The sequence below is a fragment of the Podarcis muralis genome, chromosome 15 (assembly GCF_964188315.1).
Source record: "Podarcis muralis chromosome 15, rPodMur119.hap1.1, whole genome shotgun sequence".
Taxonomy (NCBI): domain Eukaryota; kingdom Metazoa; phylum Chordata; class Lepidosauria; order Squamata; family Lacertidae; genus Podarcis; species Podarcis muralis.
Window position 1 is genome coordinate 37861069 of NC_135669.1, and position 20073 is coordinate 37881141.

At 43.8% G+C, this 20073-nt stretch overlaps 1 protein-coding gene across 30 annotated transcripts in view; it reads left to right on the plus strand.

Annotated features, from left to right (window-relative positions):
- MSI2 (musashi RNA binding protein 2) overlaps positions 1–20073 on the plus strand; it is a 408902-nt gene that overhangs the window by 332008 nt on the left and 56821 nt on the right. For 17 of the 30 annotated variants that reach the window (XM_077919615.1, XM_028708003.2, XM_028708004.2 and 14 more), the window contains 2 exons: positions 390–464; positions 17971–18009. In XM_077919615.1, the coding sequence (XP_077775741.1) occupies positions 390–464; positions 17971–18009 (114 nt within the window). Of the gene's footprint in view, positions 1–389; positions 465–7261; positions 9005–17970; positions 18010–20073 lie in introns of those variants that run through there. The other 13 variants (XM_028708006.2, XM_028708012.2, XM_028708021.2 and 10 more) reach the window with 2 other exon arrangements.

A 20073-nucleotide genomic window follows, 5' to 3' on the forward strand; every position in this document is an offset into this window, starting at 1 on the left:
TCTGTACAGGAACAGTAATCTTGTAATGTTTTGTACAAAGTCAGTTTTCTCTCCTTCATTGGAAGTTTTTAAGCAGAGGTTGGATGGCCATCGGTCATGGATTCCTACATTGCAGGGGGTTGGACTAGATGGCCCTTAGGGGTCCCTTCCAACTCTACAATTCTATGATCCTATTATTCTTCACCTGTCTTTGGTGTAATTTGATTGTATCCAGCGCTAGAGTAGCCCCATTGAAAATAATGGGCATGACTAACTTGGGCCCATTAATTTCAGTTGTTATCCTCTGAGTAAAACTTGGTTAGATGTAACCTGTTGGTATTTGTGCAACTTAAGATCCAACATTTAAATCTTCTTCTTCTCTTTCTCTCTCAAACACTTCTACATTCAAGGTTATCCGAATTTTGTCGCGACCTATGGCCGAGGATACCCTGGATTTGCCCCCAGTTACAGTTATCAGTTCCCAGGTACGTGAAATTTTAATATGTATAATTTAATCGAGCAAAAGAAAAGAAAATTCCAAACACATCCTATTAGGGAACTTACTCATGAGCAAAGCATACATAGGATTGCACTGCAAGTCCATAATTCAACTGAGACAACAACAACAACAACAACAACAACCAAGTCTCTAAATGGAGGACCTTTTGGTAATGCTCAAGGTGTTATTTTCTTTCAGGTTTACTGAAATAAATGGGGGGTGGGGACAGTGGCGTAGCGTGGGTTGTCAGCACCCGGGGCAAGGCAAGTAATTTGCGCCCCCTAACCCATGGATTTGCGCCCCCTAACCTGTGGATTTGCCCTAACCCCAGATGTTGCGCCCGGTGCGGCCGGGCCCCCCTGCACCCCCCACGCTACGCCACTGGGTGGGGAACCTGGTTTCATTTTGGGTTTTAATTGGTACTGGTTATTTGTAAACAGAATTCCTTTGAAACAGCACACAATTAGGTATTTTACTTTCCTTTTTGTAAGGCACGTCTTTCTCCCCGCCTGCCCCCCAAAGTTGAGTTTGTTTGTAGTGCTATGCAGAAGAGTCTCTCTCTCTCTCTCTCTCTCTCTCTCTCTCTCTCTCTCTCTCTCTGGCACTCTGCACAGAGATGAGGCTTCACCTAATACCTTCCCTCTTGTTTGTTTCTCTTCCCCTCTGCTTCCGTTTTGTGCAGCTGTCAGATCTGCTGCTTTTAGCAATCTCTGTTCAGTCCGTGTTTAATACCGCCAGTCGTCACTTTGAGAACTCCTGAGGTTTTGAAATGGTAGGCTGGCTGGCTTTTAAACATCCCCTCCTGCCGATAATGAGCAGCCCCTCGCATTTCATCTCTGCCACTATCAACAGGCAGTCACTGAAACCAAACGCCCTGGATTTTGTTTTTATGCCAGCAACGCTACAAGCTTAAACTGGAGATTCCAGAAAGTGTATGGTGTCTGCCGCCCCCCCCCCCCCGGCATCTTATCCACCTCAGGATAAGTAGGGTTGGGGAGCCAATTTCTGACCGGTGAGCTTGCTGCTTGCTAATAGCAAAGGCCCACCTGGAGACCACAGCAAGGAAACTGTTGCACTGCACGTTAAATTCATTAATGCGTGTCGCAAAGTGTGAGGTTATGCCACCTTGCCCTGCATTCTGTAATTGCGTACAAGGGAAATGATGGGGAAACAGCCTTTCTAAGGTTAATTAAGAAAACCAGGTTTAAGGCAGCTTCATTTTTTTAAAAAAATCAATAGAAACCAAAAGAAAACAAGGTCTTATGGTAGAAATATTTTAGACCTCAAGGAAGCAAGTACAGCCTTAAAAACTACCTAGGACAATCTATACTGCCAGGTTTATTTGGTTAACCATTCCTGAATTCTAGAGAGTTGGGAAAGCTTCCCACCAACTTTTATTCTTATAAAACAAGGCCTCTTAAGAGTATTTTAGATTTTCCCCACTGACAGAGGCCTGTCACATTCACTGTTGCAACATTTTCCAAATGTTCTACCATTTCTGTCTTCATTTCCATGTCTTGCACAAACACTTTTAGGCCCTGGCAAGATTAAATTATGGAGACCCATGAGCAGATCAGTTTCTCCGAACAGGACAAATAGCAGCCGGATATAGGATCATTTTCGGAGGGGGAAATGGCACTGAAGGAAAGGGGCTAACACCATCTCTTCCCCCACAGTTGCTAAGAGTGGTTAAAACAAAAAGGGATTCCAAGCTGCAAAAGGACCCTCTCCAAAGGATCTCTCCAAAGGCAAAGCATTTGTTCTGCCACTGAGTTGAATACTCCGAAGTGCCACAAACAGTAACCTTATTTTGCATATTTTCAGTACCGTACATTGCAATGCAGTTGTGAATGTAATGATAGTTATGGTACCAACTGCATGTTGCTGGGGATCCTCTTCTGCTCCCATTTGGAAGTTCCTATGTGATCTTGGACAAGTCAGTGAAGATTACTACTGTTTGACTCCTTGTTTTGTGAAAATTGAGGGTAGAGGAAAGATTGATCATAGGTGTGTGGTGGGACAGACTAGGTTAGAAACTGAGGTGTTAAGGTGCTTTCAGAAGCCCAAATGATCAGCTTGTCCATTTTGTTCTGTTTCCATTAAAACAACAACTGTGATTTGTTGGTATGTTTTGCATTAGCCTTGACTGAGAACTATTACCTTTTCATTCTGCCTGACCACAAGTTCAGTGTATCTTTAAAAGCTTGCATACTCTTACACCAGTGGATGCATAAAAGGTGTTTTGTTTTTTTAAATCACTTAAGTGCAGATTCCTCAGCTTGCAATAAAGAAACCCAAATATTTCTGCTCTAGCCTTGGTGGCTGTCAGCATCAGCTGCTGAATGTGACCCAGCGGAGCATTTACTGTGAAATTGAAGCTCTCACTGATGGTAGCTTGGCCTGCTAGCCTACCATGGACAGTTGGGAATCCATATTTTGTGGCAATTAACCTGGTTGATCCTTTGCTTGGTCTGTTCATGCAGCTTGACACTATTGCAGCCAAGATCAGTAAATATTTGGTTAAGCAATTGCCAGAAGTACTACTACTAAAAAGGGGTGAGTGGGTCTGGTTTATGCTGGGCCAAGTCTGTCATCCTACTGAGCGTAAGTAAAAAAGGCAAAAATTGAGATCCCCGCCATTTCCCCTGGGAGATGTTGATGTCAGTAAGACTTGACCATAGCTGCTTCTATGTGTCGGATGCTGCCAGTTTAAATGACACAGCATCCAGGCAGTGGTCCCCAGACCTGGGACTAGGTGGGAGGCAGCAGGACACTTGCACACCTTTCCTCCACTCTGGACACTGACTTCTAGGTTTTGTTCATTCTTGCCATTTCCTCTATCTTCTACCAGCCACCAATAAATGGTATCGTTATTGTTGTTTGTATGCCAGCAGCAATGCTGTGTCTGGCATTTTACAAAGACTGAGGTGACAGATGCCTTCCCTCAAGGAGTTTACCATCTAAAATAGACACAAGTGAGTCAATAGAGGAAGGGAAAGGAACTGAAGACAGGGTAAGCAGGGGTACAATAAGTGTGTGTTTCTGTTATGCAGGCTTCGTTGCAACAGGCCTTTTAGCTGGGAATACTCAAGGATCTAGCTTGGTTCACATTTTTCAGCAAACAGACAAGAATTACACTTCCTGGTTTGATACATCAAGTCAGGACACAGTTGTTTCCTTTGGTTTCTGCATTTCTTCAGACTTGATGATGCAGCTGTCAGCTTTAAAAAAAGGACCACAGTTCATATTAAAATATAAATGCATTAAAAATAAGGGGAATTGTCGTGCAGTTTAAGGAAAAAACCCACAGATTCATTCAGAAACAGGATGGAATGGACTTAAGCTTGAACCCATGTGAGAGGGATACAGAGCAGAAATAGGTTATTCATGCCTGCATGTAGCTAACTGGATGTATTATGTGTCTGTCAGAGGATAACTGGTATCTGCTTCTAGTTTTACTTCTGGGGTCAGCCTTAAGATACGAGCTAATTTAACCTGGGGGCAAATGCTGTGTAAATGAAATGTATGTGCAGCATACATGACAAACAGGTGTGAGCTGCTGCTGGCTTGGAGCTGGGGAGAAAGCCAGGGGCTGATTCCTATTGGCTTGGAGTGCCTTCCCAAATCAGCATGATGTCAGCCTGCAGGGAGGAGTGGGGGAGTCATTGGTGAACACACATTTTGACTGGCTGTCTCCAAACGGGTCTCTGCACATTAAGGAAGCTTCTGGCCCCCACAACTGTTAAACCTTATATCCAGAGGATATAAGGCAGGATTGGAGCCATCCAAGTCCCTTGGAAGTAAATTGGGGGTTATTCAGAAACAGCAACTGCTAGGATACAATAAAGTTGGGTTTGATTGGATGCGGTTTTCTTTAACCATTCTCACTGTGTGTCAGAAGTATTCATTACAGTGCAGTCCCTTCATCAGTCCCTGTTAACAGTAAAGGTAAGGGACCCCTTACCATTAGGTCCAGTCGCAGATGACGCTGGGGTTGCGGCGCTCATTTTGCTTTACTGGCTGAGGGAGCCGCCGTTTGTCTGCAGACAGCTTCCGGGTCATGTGGCCAGCATGACTAAGCCGCTTCTGGCAAACCAGAGCAGCGCACAGAAACGCCAGTTACCTTCCCACCAGAGTGGTACCTATTTATCTACTTGCACTTTGACTTCCTTTCGAACTGCTAGGTTGGCAGGAGCAGGGACCGAGCAACGGGAGCTCACCCTGTCATGGGGATTCGAACCGCCGACCTTCCGATCGGCAAGCCCTAGGCTCTGTGGTTTAGACCACAGCGCCACCCGCACCACCTGTTAACAGTATGGAACCTAAATATAGTATGGGTTTTCTCCCCAAAAAAGTTAAGAGTAGACCCATTGATGTTATAAAAATAGTATGGTTCTTAACTAAACTAAGAAACGTCCGCTTACCCTGAGGCATTGCTAGGTCTGCCTTGCATTAAACTGAAATATTATGCTGTTAAGTTACAATTGCAGAGAACCCGGGACTGCCGTTTGTTTTTATATTTTGATACCAGCAGACTCACCACTAAGTGCTTTCTTTCAAATTTGCTTTTTGTTTGCTTGCTTTTTAAGCAAATAAAATGCCAGTTGACACTGCATGGTAATGTGATATTTACTCTTGTCAGGTGAAACAATGCCGCAATCCACCTGTTCCATTATGCGTGTTTGTTTTCATTATTTGAGTAGAGGGGAACGTGGGTTTCTTTTGGGGGGAGGTTGTTTGTTTGTTTTAGCTGCAGCCATTTTGCTTTCTTTATGATGTCGCCTCTGTGGCATGTTTTTAAAATAACTTTTGGATAAAATCTCTGGCATCTGTGTCAACTTGGCCTTCTCAGGGGTGACAGTCTCTACCCCAGGAGTCATTGGCTGCCTCTTATTGCTTGGATGAGTTTCCATTATTGAGGACTAAGGATGTGGAAAAGGTCTTTGGGGCTGTTGAAATAACCACTTGTGCTCTGAATTCATCTTCCTCAGTGCTTGATACCTGCTTGCGGTGAAGTAGTGTCTGAAACTGTCAGGCTTATAGGCTCTTCTTCGCAGGGAGAAGTACTCTCCAGTGCTTACCAGTTTCTGGTGAGGTGCCTCTAATCTTAATTTATTGGGGAAGGTGATCATGTGGTTGGTCATCTCCAAATGCTCTTAGATTATCTGGACACATTTAATCTGTTTTCAGGCCTGGCTTTGTGGCAAAAATAGTCTTGGCCATGTAAGCACCCTTTACTGCATGGGGGGGGGGGGCAGAGGAAGTGTGATACTATTGATTCTCTACTTTTCAGGATCTGTCGGTACCATTCACTGTAGTGTCCTTCTGGAATATCCGACAAGATTGGGAATAGGGAACGCTGCCTCGCAGGGGTCCTACACCTGACTTTTGCGTTAGTTTCAGGAAACAGAGAGAAAGATGGACTCTAGCGCTATTCAAGTGGAGGTATCTGTTGGGGCTGTCCATAGGGCTCTGTTCTGTCTGCTCTGGTACTAAACGTCTGCATGAAACCACTGGAAAGAGGTGATGTTTGGATCTGGAGTAAACCCAGCTGCCCTTTCCCTTTTCCTCAAATCCTTGCAATTGTGGCATTCTTGAGCAGAGGTCTACAGAGTCAGGGCAGCAACAAATGATTATTGGCAATAGGTGGATCACCATCTGGAAGTAGGCAACTGGTCAGTCTGCACCTTAATGAGTAGCCATTCTATAGAAGGAATAGATCCGCAGCTTTGAGGGGGTGTTTCTGGTTGCTTCTTGGGAGTTGCTTCTGGCTATATGGCCAGAATTTTTTTTCAAGCTTTACGTGTGGCGGTGTCTTCATAATTCACCTCGATAACCTCTTGGCAAAGCTCCTCTAATATCCTTTGCATGAAGTTGACTTACAAGTGGTCCACAATGGCATTGGCTGGACTCTTGACACGGAGTGTCTCCTGGGGCTGTGTTACATTTGCACTGGTGGCTATAAGTAGTTTTCTTGGCACAGCTGAAGACATTGCCGTTGATGTTTAAGCCCTACTTGGTCTAGGTAGGCCCTGGTCACTTGAAAGCTTACCCCTGATACAACCCTCTCCCAGGGTATCAAGATCAGAGGAGCAGGGCCTCTTGCAAATACCCTTCCTCCTGAAAAATTAAGAGAAGTGGCTCCCAAATCCATGACCTCCAAATGGTGGAACATCACCTGTCTGCCTGTCCATCTCTCTCTCTTTCCCTCTTTCTTCCTTCCATGTGCCTTTAGGAGGCATGGGGGGGGGGAACCATTCCCCCTTTTTAAGGTGACTATTCATGCTGCAGTCCTAAGCCTTGCTTGTTTTGACTCTCCTTTCTATAATGTGTCACCTTGCCTGTTTTTATTTGATTTCATTGCTATTTTATGTTGTGGTTTTATTGCTTGAATTGTGAACTGCTTTGTAAAAAAAACATGTCAGAAAGTGGTATACACGTTTAGTATATAATATATAAACCTTGTCATTTGCTCAATAATTCATGGGAAGAAATGGTGTCTGTCACCTTCTGGGAAGGTGGAAGGAATGCCACACACTTTGACAACTAAGGTCGCAATCCTCAGCATACAACTTGGGAGGAAGCCCCATTGTACTCAATGGGACCTTCTTCTGAATAGACATCGATGGGATTAGGCTGCACTTCTAGCTTTCCTTACCCCCCATTATGCTTTTTGAAACCAATTGAAATTGCTCGCTATCCTGTTTCCCCTTTTTTAAAAAAGTTCTCGGACTTATCTTTACAGTTTAATCTATTAATTTCTGTTCTTATTTCACTTTGCAGACTATTTGCCGATTTCACAAGACATAATTTTTATCAACTAGTTCTTAAAGATGCATAACAAATTAATCGGGGTTTACTGCAGTGCTAATGAGAGAGAGTGAGAGAGAGTGAGAGAGAGAAAGCCTGGGTGGTCTGTACATTAATATCAGTATCCACTGGAAAAAAATAAGCTGCTCTTACTGACTCCTTTGGCTGACTGGACTCTATTTTTTTAAAAAAAGAAAATCTCCATATCTTTTTCCTGTTTTTTGATTTTTCCTTCTTTTTGTTCCCCTGCTTTGTATGAGTTTGTTTTTTTTAAATACCCACATGGAATGTAACTCACATCAGGGTTGGCTGCGGGTGAAGGCATTACAATTTCTCACAAACTTTTAGGGACAATTCTCTTGTCTTCACTGAGATGTGCTGTTTGACCCACCTTAAAAAGTCCGGAAGGAGATTTCGGCTGGCATTTATTGCTATACATCACCTCTGAGACGCAACAGCAGCTATCCCTTGTTGGCGTTCAGAATGGGGGTTGCTACAGCTATTGGACAAATGAGGAGGATGAATCTGATTAAAATTAATCCGGTTGCTGGAGGTCACTTTTGGTTTGGGATGGATCTTTCAGTAGCCATTATGCTGTGGCCTGCTCCACACCACCACAAAAACCATAAACGCTGGTTCAAATAACTGACCAAGAGCTCTGCTTAGAGAACTCAGTTGTGCTCCCTCTTAAATGTGAAGCTGCCTTGCCAATCAACTCATGGACCTTGGTGTTCATCGTACGACTGACACCGATTTGCTGCCAAAAGCAGAATCCCTGATGCCAGGTCATGGTGTGGTATCATCATGACATGTTTCCTGGTTAGCAACAGCCCAGCCCTTCCCAGGCTTAATTGAGTGAACTGCTGGCAGCCAATTTGGCAGACTAATCTCAGTTGTTGTGATTGATGAGGCCTGGTTGGTCCTTGAGGTGGGTGGTCCATCTGTGCAAGGGGCTTACCACCTTCAGACATTAGGTCAGGGCTGCCGTGATAGAATCCTTTGCACAGGGGCATTCCCTGCTCATAGAAACCTGGATGTCTGAGTTCCAACCTAGCCTTCCTCCTGACATGCTAGCTCTCTGTGTCCAGAGACCGAAGGAGCATTCTGTTTTGTGAGCCGCTGCCTGCAGTTCAGACAGCTGGGCCTCACTGTCACTGCTCTGTGGCTTTGAGACTTCCATGGGAATTGGCTTTCCAGCTGTATGACAAGTCTGGGCACCTTCCTATATTGATAATGCAACAAAGAAAACAGGCCCTTCTACTTATTTCCTAAGTTTGTGAGAAATTGGCTGCATGCTTACAGTAGGACTGCGATGCATTTTTAAATATATGTTTAATTCACTTGTTTAAAATGTCAAAGTCACTGCAATCGGAGTTGTGCTGTTCATTTAATAATGGTGCTTGATGTAATAACTGTTTAGTTTTTCTCTTTTTTACCTTTTTTGCAAGCTATGGCTTTTGAAATCTGTATGGCTTTTTTAATTATTATTTTGCGGGGGAGGGTTTTTTGCTATTATTTGCTTTGCATTTGTGATCTTGTCCTAGAATGCATGATTTTGCAGACATTTAACTGTTGTATGATTTTTTTCTTTTCTTAATTCCTTTGGTTTCTTTTGTAAGTAGTTCATCTGTGCTTTTCTTTGCTTTTCTTTTTTGGTAAAAAAAAATCCTTGTAGAAAAGGTAGAAAAAGTGATAATAAATTGTTACAATAGACAAGCTGTGTTTTTGCTCTCTTAGCTTGCACTTTCAATTTGGTTGCACCAAATAACCAGTACCAATAACAATGTAATGAAATAATACATAAGTTAGTAAAAAGCATGGCACCTCTTTTCAGCATGCTTCAAAGTTTTGCTGCAGATTAAATGTTGCATTTTAGTTCAATATATTTAAATGAAAGTATAAAAGCAATGGGAATATGTAGATTACTGGTGGGTTGTATCTTTTTTGTTATGACAGCACAAAGAATGGGCCATGCTGACCTCTGAGCATCCTAGCTGTCCATGTTAAACAAGAATAGGCTTCATGGGCACAAGAATATTTTAGAGCAACAGCAGCTAACTTTTTCAGACTGAAAATGGGCCATGTTGACTCATAGTAAACCCATACTGAGAGTCACACATCAAAGTGGGGGTGGTCAAAAGTTTTTGTGTCATTTTGTTATTAAGGTCAGTTGGTTGGGGGGGCAGTGCCACAAAACCTTTTGGCATCACAGCAGGGGACTGGAAGTATAGTTTTTATTTTATTTTTAAAAGATAATGGTAACATTTCAATGAACAAATTGGTGGTCTGGGTCCTTGGAGAGCCACAATGAAGGTTTTGCATCACAGAAACACAGCAGGGGATGGAGCAGTTAGTGAAAAAGGACTATCTGGGGAAAGGAGGTCTAAGGGGCACCAAAGAACCTCTTTTGGGCTGGATACATCCTGCAGGCCATGGGTTAACCATCCCTGTTTTAGAGACTGGGATGACGAAAAACGCACTGAATTCATAAATAAAGAAATACGCAGAAGGAAGCTCAGATCAATCGTGGACAAGCTCTTGGTTTCCAGGTCTATTCTGGAAGGTATTTGAACAGTGTTTTTCGATGAATTGTTGGGGTTGTTTGTTTTTTTAACACATGGGAGTGAGTAGCACTCTACTGTAAAATAAATGCAATTTGTCCATCCACTGCAGTTTGCCACCTGTCTCTCTAAAAAAGAATGACACGCAATTCACATTAACGCAAATCACATGCAAGAATAAGAGTACAACATTGCTGAGGCCTTCCTTCACTTCATGCCTAATTTTGCAGGGCTCTGACCATAAAATTATTTAGGTGCTAGTTTTTCTCAGCTCATGAAATCTGCCCTAGTTTGGCCAAGCTAGACCTGTCTGCAGTGTTGGGGTGTCCATGCATGAATGTGCACACACATAAAATGAGTAAATGAAGAGGGTGATCAAATGGAGTTTTTACATCCTGACTTAGCTGTGTTCAACCCTGGGTAGGACCCCAAAAACTTATTTAGTTCTGAAAGTTGCAGGTTTCATCAAAATTTGTGAAATGTGTCAGACTGCAGTTCCGATGAGACTTTAATCTATTACTTACTTACTTACTTACTTACTTACTTACTTACTTACTTACTTACTGAATCATTATGGTCCACGACAGAGAGCATTCTTGGTTGTATTGGTGTACAGCTCAAACCCCACAATTGAATGACACCCCACCTTAGCTGGGTCACATCAGTGGCACCACTGTCATTTTATTCCGCAAATAAAAAATTGGAAAAGGAATTTTAAGTCTATACCAGGGTGGTGGAAAGTATTTTTAACTCAACCACAGTTAGTTTGACTTGTTTTAGAAACATGACTTTAATCTGAGTTTAAAGGCACTTTGCAAAAATGGAAAGGTTCAACTGGATTTGTGCATACAGTTTACCACTGCTTTCAGTTTGTGTCACGTTCCCCCACCATGCAGACAGGTATGACAGGTAAAATGTGTGTATTTTCACTAACATGATCCCTGGATCCCATGCAAGCAAAATGAAATGGCAGCACAAACGGACTGAAAGACGCATCCATCGCACAGATGAAGAATAATTAAAATTCACAAGACAAAAACCACCTTGAACACGCATTTCTTTTAAAGGTCATAGCTTGGGCAAAACAGTGACCTTGCTTCTGTTTTTGTGTTGAACTTTGGGAGAGCAGGAGCCTTTCCAGATAATGAAAAAAGTAATACATTTTAGTGCTTTAATAACATTGGTGATGACTGTGACCCAAATTTCCATCCCCTTGGAATGCTTTTTGGGGGGAGGGGGAGTAGATACTCTTGTTTTTGTTTTAAAGGGCCACACCTGTGCTCCAGCTCTTGAGCACAGAAGAGTTTGGCCTTTACATTTTGCTTTAAAAAAAGATCACGGGTGGAATTTTAAAAATCGTAAGTTAACAAAGTAACAAGGGAATGAAAAAGGAAAACAATTCAACTTGTCATTGATAATTGTATTAACATCAGTCTTCGGATGCATCCTTAGTCCTTTTTCCCCTAAGCTAAAGTCCTCAAATGATTTAGCCCAATCTTCCCCAACCTGGCACTCTCCAGATGCTACAGGCCTACAAGAGACCCATCATGACTGAACATGATAGGGGCTGATGGAAATTGTAGTCCAAGAACATCTGGATTGCACCCACTTGATTGTTTTGGTTGACCTTTGCCAGCTGTGGTATATCCCTTTTGAGATGGGGCAACCAGGACTACATGCAGCATTCATTTTTACTTTGAATGGTAGATAAAATGTTATTGCATAGGTATCTGCTGAACAGTGTTTCTGACCTTTCTGGTATAAACATCACATTCTCCTTGTCTTATAATACTAGAACAGGAGGTCATCAAATGGAACTAACTGGCAGTAGGGTCAGGACAGACACAAGGGAGACTTTCTTCACACAGGGCATCATTCCCTTAGGGAATTCACTAATGCAAGACAGGACATCACCCACTAGCTTAGATAGTTTTAAAAGAGAAATTTGACCACTATTTGAATTATTAGTCTATATGTGTCTACTCAGATTCAGAGCTTCATGGCTCCTTCATGTTTAATGGCACAAAAAGGGAAATGTTTAGTGGCACAGACAGCTATTTCCTTATTGGCATGTTAGTGGGCTTCCCAGGAGCATCTGGGTTTGGTGATCTGATCCAGCAGGGCTCTTCGTTTGCTTTTAAATCTCCCAGCTATACGTTTTCCCAGGGACAAGATTCTGCATCTGGACCATTGGGGTGATGTGCTTTCCACATAGTGGAAGCACTCCCTTAGGAAAAGATGTCTGAGTCCTACACACCCGGGACAAAGGTCTCCTGCACAAGCATCACTGAAATTTGTGGCAGTAGCACAAAGAGCACGACCATCTATGTTGATTTCAGTTGGGCTGGCTTGCAAAGGGCAACTTCCCTGGGGATTCTGACCTTATTGTGATCTGCAGCCTTTCCTCTGGCTAGCAAACAATGGCAGTCTGCTTTGGTTTGCAGCACTTGATCTGTTCCTCCCCCCCCCCCTTTCCCCCCAGCTCATGCTTAGCTCTTCAAATTGTGACCTAATCCTTCCAGCTCTGTACCCACTTTGTTTACCCAAAAGGTGCCGGCAACATCTGCATGGCATAAAACATCCCCCCCTTCCAAAGTGCATATTAAATCAGCCAGAGTGAGTTTAATTATCATTCGCCAGGCCCTTCCATTTTAATTTTCATCAGTGTGAAATGATATGGCACAGCCTGGATGCCCTCCATAAACATGTGCGCGTGCACACACACACACACTTCTACCCGCCTCCTGTTCTTTAATCAGTTCAAAAACTTTTGTTTCTCTTTGGCACAAATTTGTGAAAACAGAACATGGTGGGCATTCAAGAAGTTGTTTGCAAACCATGATGGCAGGAGGAGGGAGGGACCAGCTGCTGCCATTTCTCTTTATTTATTTAAATTTGTAAGCCTTCCCTTCATTGTACCAGGACAGGTTACAGCAGAACATCAAACATCAAACAATATAAACTTAAAATAGCCACTCAAGCCATCCTTAGTACAGCATACAATACTAGTGTAGCAGGTGAGCATACAAATAGCAGCTGGCCACATTGCCTAACCTCCTCCAAAAGCCTGGATTAAAAAAAAAAAGATTCCTCTTTAACAGGCACCGAAACTCAAGTAGGTTCAATACCAGAATCCTCTCTGAATGGTCTTTCTTGTGCCAACATGCCATGCACTTTCCCTTATGGTGGAACTACGAGAAGAACCTCTCAATCTGATCTCAGTACATGAGCAGGTTGACAGAAAGGTGATCCTTCAGGAATTTGGGTTTTAAGGTAAAAGGCTTTATTATATGGCAAGGTTAACATGTTGAATTAGTTTAGAGAAGAAAAGACTGAGAGGGGATATGATAGCCTTCTTCAGATCTCTTAAGGGTTGTCATGTGGATGATGGAGCAAGCTACTCCAGACGGTAGGACCTGATGCAATGGATTCAAATTACAACAAAGGAGATTCTGGCTAAACACTAGGAAGAACTTTCTGATATTAAGACCTGTTTAGCAGTAGAATGGACTATCTATGAAGGACTCTGCTTCCTTGGAGGTTTTTAAGCAGAGATTGGATGGCTACCTGTCAGGAATTCTTTAGCTGTGATTGCAGGGGTTTGGACGACCCTTAGGGTTCCTTCCAAGTCTCTGAATTAGGATCAGAAGCATATAGACAACTAGTACAGGTTCTTTAGGACTTACATTCTATGGTCCTGCCTATTGGTAGTAGTCAGCAGTCTTACAGCTGCATTCTGGACTAGTTGGCAGCTTCTGGACAATCTTCAAGGGTAGCCTTACATAGAGCACATCACAGTCCTCCAGTCAGGAGGCTATTAAGAGTGAGGATTACTATCTAGGAACAGCCAAAGCTAATAGTAGGCACTCCTTGCACAAAGGTCACTCAGGCTTCCAGTTAAAATAGTTGGCTCCAGGAGCACCTCTAGACTACAAATCTGTTCTTTCAAGTTAGGTGCGACTCTATCCAGAACATGCCATCTATTTAATTCCTGGACCAGAGAACTACCAATCCACATCACTCTGTTATGCAGGATAGATTAGGCTGGTCTTCATCTTCCTGTCTCCATGCAGCGTGGGCATCATAGGAATTCAGGAAGCTGTCTTCTAGCAAGTCAGATCATTGGTCCATCCAGCTCAGTATTGCCTACACTGGGTTTCAGACAGAAGATCTTCCCCAGCCGTTTTTCAGTCCATAGGCAGCATTCTCCACAAGCGTAGCATTGGGGAAAGTCTGTCTCTCCTGAGCCTTGTAACGATAAGGCTTCCCCACTCAGCTGGTCATTCATGAATAAAAATTAAAACACTTAAAAATACACACATTTGAATGTTTCCCTCTCCCTCTTTCACCCTGCCGTGACAAGGGGAGGATTTTATGTTGTCACATGACTGGCTTCAGGCTGTCCTGAAATGCCCTGGATTAGCCCAGTCACATTTGCTGGTATTTTGACTTAGAGTATTGTATACCAGGTTGAACAGATGTTTAACCAGTTACTTCCAAGGCGTGACAGCAACATTATTAAATGCTGAGCTGTTGAAATGGTTGGGAAGAAGTTTGGTTGCCCTACTAAAATCTCACAGGTAGTCATCTCACTGGGAAGAGGGGGAAGTTGGGACCTCCCACCAACTCAGGGATGTTCCAGGTCCCCTTTTGGAGTTTTTAGCTTTAAGTTTAAAAGCAAACAAAAAACTTCCAGGACTTGATCCCCTCCCTTAGCATCTTCAGTGCTGATTGCTCCCTTAAGGCCACTGTAATTGTCTCTGCTGCGCCCATTGTGCAGCTGGGCTCATCAGGAACAGTGCTGAGGTACCAGTGACAGATCCAACAGCAGACAGTAAGGGTGTCTCTCACACACCAGTCTGGTGGCAGATGGGAGCACAGCTGGCATGCATGAGCCCAATGAAGGGCAGGTACACAAAGCAGACTTAAATGGCCCTAAGCTTGGGGGGGGACTATGGGTGGAAGAGGAAAGGTTGGGCTGAGAAACACAAGACTCACCACTAGGTTCTTTCCCAAGGGAGGAGCCCCTCACTCCCACTAACCCAGCCACCAGGGGTTCTTGACTTTAAGCCTTGTGGTGCCAAGGCTGAGGAGAGACTGCAGCTACCCAAAAGCCTCATAGTGTGAGACTTGAAGTACCCCCTCAGGAGCTCCAGTTTCCAGGTGAAGATTCCTAAGGAGTTAACAGCCACCATCTTTCTGCAGAGACAGACATTCAGATGGTCTCACAGTCACCACAAGGGGGAACAAAAACCCACCAATCGGGCAGCCTGCCTGGACCTTGAGGAGCCACCCTGCGGTTCCGTCATGTGGAAGGTTGCTGAACCAAGCCACAAAGTGGGAGGGATTTGGTATGAAGACAGGGAAGCTGGAGCTGTGGGTGCCATGGACTTTTTAGGCAGGGGCAGCTATGTTGGTGCTTCGGTGAAGCTGCCAGTTTAATTTTTCTGGGACATTACAGATATTCAGGTAAATGGAAATGCAGCTGGTGGGGCTAAAGGGGCAGGATTCAGCATCATCCACTGAGTGGGCGTTCCATCTAGTCAGGATTTGGTTAAAGAGTGCTTTACTTGTAGCAGCAGAGAAACTAATGGGTGATTTCAAATGAGATTTGCACAACCCTGAGCAATTTTGAAAATCCTCCTCCTTATTGGTTCTGATTAGTTTTCTGTGCTGTTCTTCAACTACCCATGTAAGTGCTTGTTAAGTTTTCCCTAAATGCCCAGGATTGGTGGTAATAAGAGGTTTTACAAGCGTTTTCTGCTTAAGCCTTTTATAGCTGCCTGGCAGCTTGATAGGAAATTTCCCGTAGCTGTAAATGCAACATCATTAAAAGCTCATAATATAAAGGGTTATCATGAAATAAAAGGTGGTAGTAAATCTCTGCACTAAATCAAACTGTTGTGTGGCAGGCTTTGATCTGAGACGCCTGGCTGTTCTGGGCCCTAAATCAGCCTAGTTAGCATCAAGCATCTGTTGCTGGTTGTGTGTCATAGGCTGGCTCTTACAGTTCTCTTTGGCCAGAACTCTATGTCTGTGACCACAAAATGTGAAACATGAATTCATTGTGGCCGGTTTCCCCACTTGCCCCACTTCTCATTGACAGTCTCAGTGATTGGGAAGAGAGATGAGGAGATGTGGGCCTTCTCTCCTTTGCAGCAGCTGCACATCATTTCTCTATCCACTCAGGGTCTGATCCTGAGGGTCTTCTACTGATCTGCAGATCAAATCAGGAAATGTCCTACAAGCGACATCTAGAAATTTGCAGTGTCTCCAGATTTTGTATTACCTGGCTTGGAACTTCAGTATTAGGAGGCCAGCAATCTGAGTCCTGAAAGTTCATCTTCAGTTTGGTTAAAAATCTGCACCAGGGAAGAATTTCAAGTTCTTCTTTCCTAACCCATTCACTCACTTTTCTTCCTCGATGCTCCAGGTGTGATGGAATGAAGGGAGGGAGTTCCTTCTAGCAAGTGGGATGTTGCCAATGGCTGCCAGTGCATGCCAGGCACTGGGAAATCTTGTCCCTTTCCCCATAAGCCCTTGCTGCCTCCTTCGTACCCCCTTTCATAATGTTGCCCAGACAAGGAAGGGCTGCAGCTATCATCCCAAGAGTGTAGAGCAGGCTTCCTCAAACTCGCCCCTCCAGGTGTTTTTGGCCTACAACTCCCATGATCTCTAGCTAGCAGGACCAGTCGTCAGGGATGATGGGAGTTGTAGTCTCAAAACATCTGGAGGGCTGAGTTTGAGGAAGCCTGGTGTAGAGGCTATTAGCAGGTGTGTGGCTCCTTTGAATCTGAAGCAGGGTCAGAATTTTAAAGGGATGCATTTATATACATTTTTGGACTTTATTTCTAAATTTATGTTTTTTAATCTGGCCCATTCCAAACGGGGCCAGGAACAGTCCACCCCTCATTTCTTCTCACAGTTCCTTTGGAGGGACCCACAGGTGCAGCTGCTGGGAGACTTTCCATGAACTATGATTCACAGAAGCCAAGCAGCACAAATGGAAGACAGGTGCATGGCGAGTGGAAAGAGGGTTGTCCCACTGGAGGACTGGGGTCAAATGAATCACATGGCCAGCCTGTTTTGCTTCCCAGGCATCTCAGTGACTCTGAGTGTTTGCTGTTGCCTGGTGTGTATGTATAGAGCAATTTCCAAGAGCATTGCAAGTTGGGCAAAATCTATCAACAAAGTGCCAATGACCCTTTGCTAAGTGGCAACCTGTTATGGGGAACCATAAAAAGCTGGTCAGGGAAATGGTCCAAAATGTGTGGTGGTGGTGTTTTAGGCTGCAAATATCTGACATAGGCAACTGCGAGCCAGTGGGCTAGTAATGTTAATGGCAGCAGCAGATAACTTTTCTATCCAGCTGTTCAACACAAAACAATGTTAAATAATATTTAGGCTACCTGTACTATTTATGCTCTGGCAGTTGTGCATTGATTTCCCCACCCGTTAGGAATTTTCACGTTTTTGGCTACAGTTCTTCATAGTCTGAACCTCCACGTGCTTCCCAATTGTTTTCTCCCTCAAACCTGGAAAACCTGGGCAACTACTTTTCAGTCCCCATGGGCCATCTACCAGTGAGAGGGTGAGAGGGTAAGAGAAAAGGATGTGGAGGCTGGGAAGAAAAACCCCCAACCCAACCAGATCCCAGGGGATTCTTGCTTGCACACTCCCTTCTTTTGAGGCCTCTGTTCTTGCCAGCCCCTGTGCCTGGAATACCAGAGTAGGCTCTCTAATGATGACCTCATTATGCGTGCCACTACTGAGCCCAAAATGCACTAATTTCCTGACCCGGTGAAATATATTTTAATAAGCTTGATCTAGAGCAGCGTTTAAAGACAAAGGGAAACACTTAACATGGCTGTCAAAATAAAGCACTCTTGGGCAGATGTTAAAAATGTTAATAGGATTAATCCATCAGAAGCACCCAGGAGAGCCTGCCCTGTTTGTATACCTCTATTTGGCATTTTAAAGCACAGGGTTAAACTATTTCTTTGGAGAGAGAAAGAGAGGGGGAAATGGATTAAATTTTGAGGTCGTGCAATTTTTCTTAAATTAGTTTATAGCTTGCTGTGCTGCCCAGTAATGCCTATATTTGATTCTATGGATTTTTAGTGCTTACCGTGGGATCTTCAATCAAACCCAGTTACCCAGGCAAGTTCATTACACTTAAAAGTTTTTAAACCACCTCTTCCTCCCCCCCCCCAAACTTTTTAGTAGAATTCTGTCTCTCTTGATGCAACGATGGACATCTCTGTTGTGCTTTTAATAATCTCTGTAAAACATTCCTGGCTTTGTGTACTTTTGTTTCAATGGGAAATGGAACAAATACTCACCAGGGCACTAGGAAGATTTGCGTTGACAGCATCCTTTTTTGGGTTGTGACCAAAGTGAGACTTGCCATGGGGTGCATCTGTGACATACAGCTGCAGAACGCAACAAGAAGTTCCATCGTGTCACTCATGGTATTTAACATTTCATGAAATGGCTGGATGAGATCATCCAGACGTGCAGTGTCTGAAGTGTGGCGTCATCTGTAGATCAGTCATACCCAATTCTAACTCTCCCTTTCATCTGACCCTGGGAAGACACTGTGAATTCTAAATAGGGGCCTTAAGTCAGCCATGAATTAGATGAGTGTGAGCAAAATTTGAAAAGACACATGTATTGTTAGCTGGGAATCTGGCCGATGCTGGAGATATGTACCTTTATTGGAAAGTGTTGTACTTCCCCTAAAGCAGAGCTTCCAAACTTTTCATGTTGGTGACATGCTTTTTTAGATATGCATCATTTTGCAACATAGTAATTCCGTTTTACTAGCAAACTGGAGGTTAACCTAACCCCTTTCCAACCCTGGGAGGAGCGTGGGGAGCGTTCGCACAACAGGCCTATACAAAGCACACTAATGTGTCACGACACAGTTTGGAAAGCTTGCCCTAAAGACTGGTTTCCAGCTTATCTGTGATTTGGGTTTGGCAATGCTCTTTGATGAAGGAGCATAAGCTCACAGGTAGGAATATCTGCTTTGTGTGCAAAAGGTCCCAGGTTCAAACCCTGGCATCTCCAGGGAAGACTGGGAGAAACCCCACTCTAGTCCTGGAGAGCTGCTGCCAGTCAGTGTCAAAAATAGTGACTTGGTTGGACGCAATGGTCTGACTCAGTGTCAGCCATGTTCTTATGCCAGATGCCCCAGTAGTGACTTTGGCCAATATTGAACTCTTTCCCAGAGAGGATTGACCTAGAGCCATGGTAATTCATGCTTTGGTGACATCCAGATTGGATTTGCAGCATTCTCAGTGTGGGTCTGCTCTTGAAGACTTATCAAATCTCCAAACTAGTTCAGTATTTAGCTCCCCATGTTGACTGGGGAAGGCCCCCGGAGATTGCATTATGCCAGTTTTGAAACAAGTTCATTAACTACTAGTTGGCTTTTTGGCTCAGTGGAAGGTGCTGGGTTTGAACTTTAAAACCCTAAACCAGGGGTGGGAAACCCCTTTTCAGCCCAGGGGCTGGATAAAGAACTGGTTCACCCTCCGCAAGCTATTTTTGACTGGGTTCAGGCTTGAGTATTCATTGATTGCTAAAATGCAGACCTTGCAGGCATCCTCTGACTCTCTAGTTTAACTTTGCCCCTCCTGGTGCCCATCAGTCCCAGCGAGCACAGCCATGTTGGCACAGGCTCATGGGATTTGTAGTCCAAAAACATCTGGAGTACACCTAGTCCTGCTTTAGAGGCACCATGATCCAATGGGGATTTCATTTGTTTATTTACATTTGTGTACCACTCCATAGTGAAGCTCTTCCAGCAACATGTTTCTCAAACCTGAGAAAATCAGATTTTGAATTGTAGCTCAGCTTTGAATTATCTGGAGAGTTTTGATCAAATTCATGCCTTCCTGACCTTTGTTTCCCTTCTCTACCATGTGAACAGCTACCTATCTCTGTAGATGATAGTTGGGATGGAAGAGGCAAGGGTTCTGTGTGTTAAAGCATAGCCACAGTCCTTGTGTTATATGGGTAACTTCTGTGGGGAGTGCATGCATCACACGCCATAGTTATTAGTTATAACTCTTGCAGTGGCAGTTTTAATATTACATCCGCAAAAATTTACAGCTCTTCTGGAGCTGTGTGGATTACTGATCTGGGGGAGAAAGAAACCAGCAGTGGTATTTCATGTTCACCCAAGGATTGTAAATCAATATACAAGTTTTTAAAGTA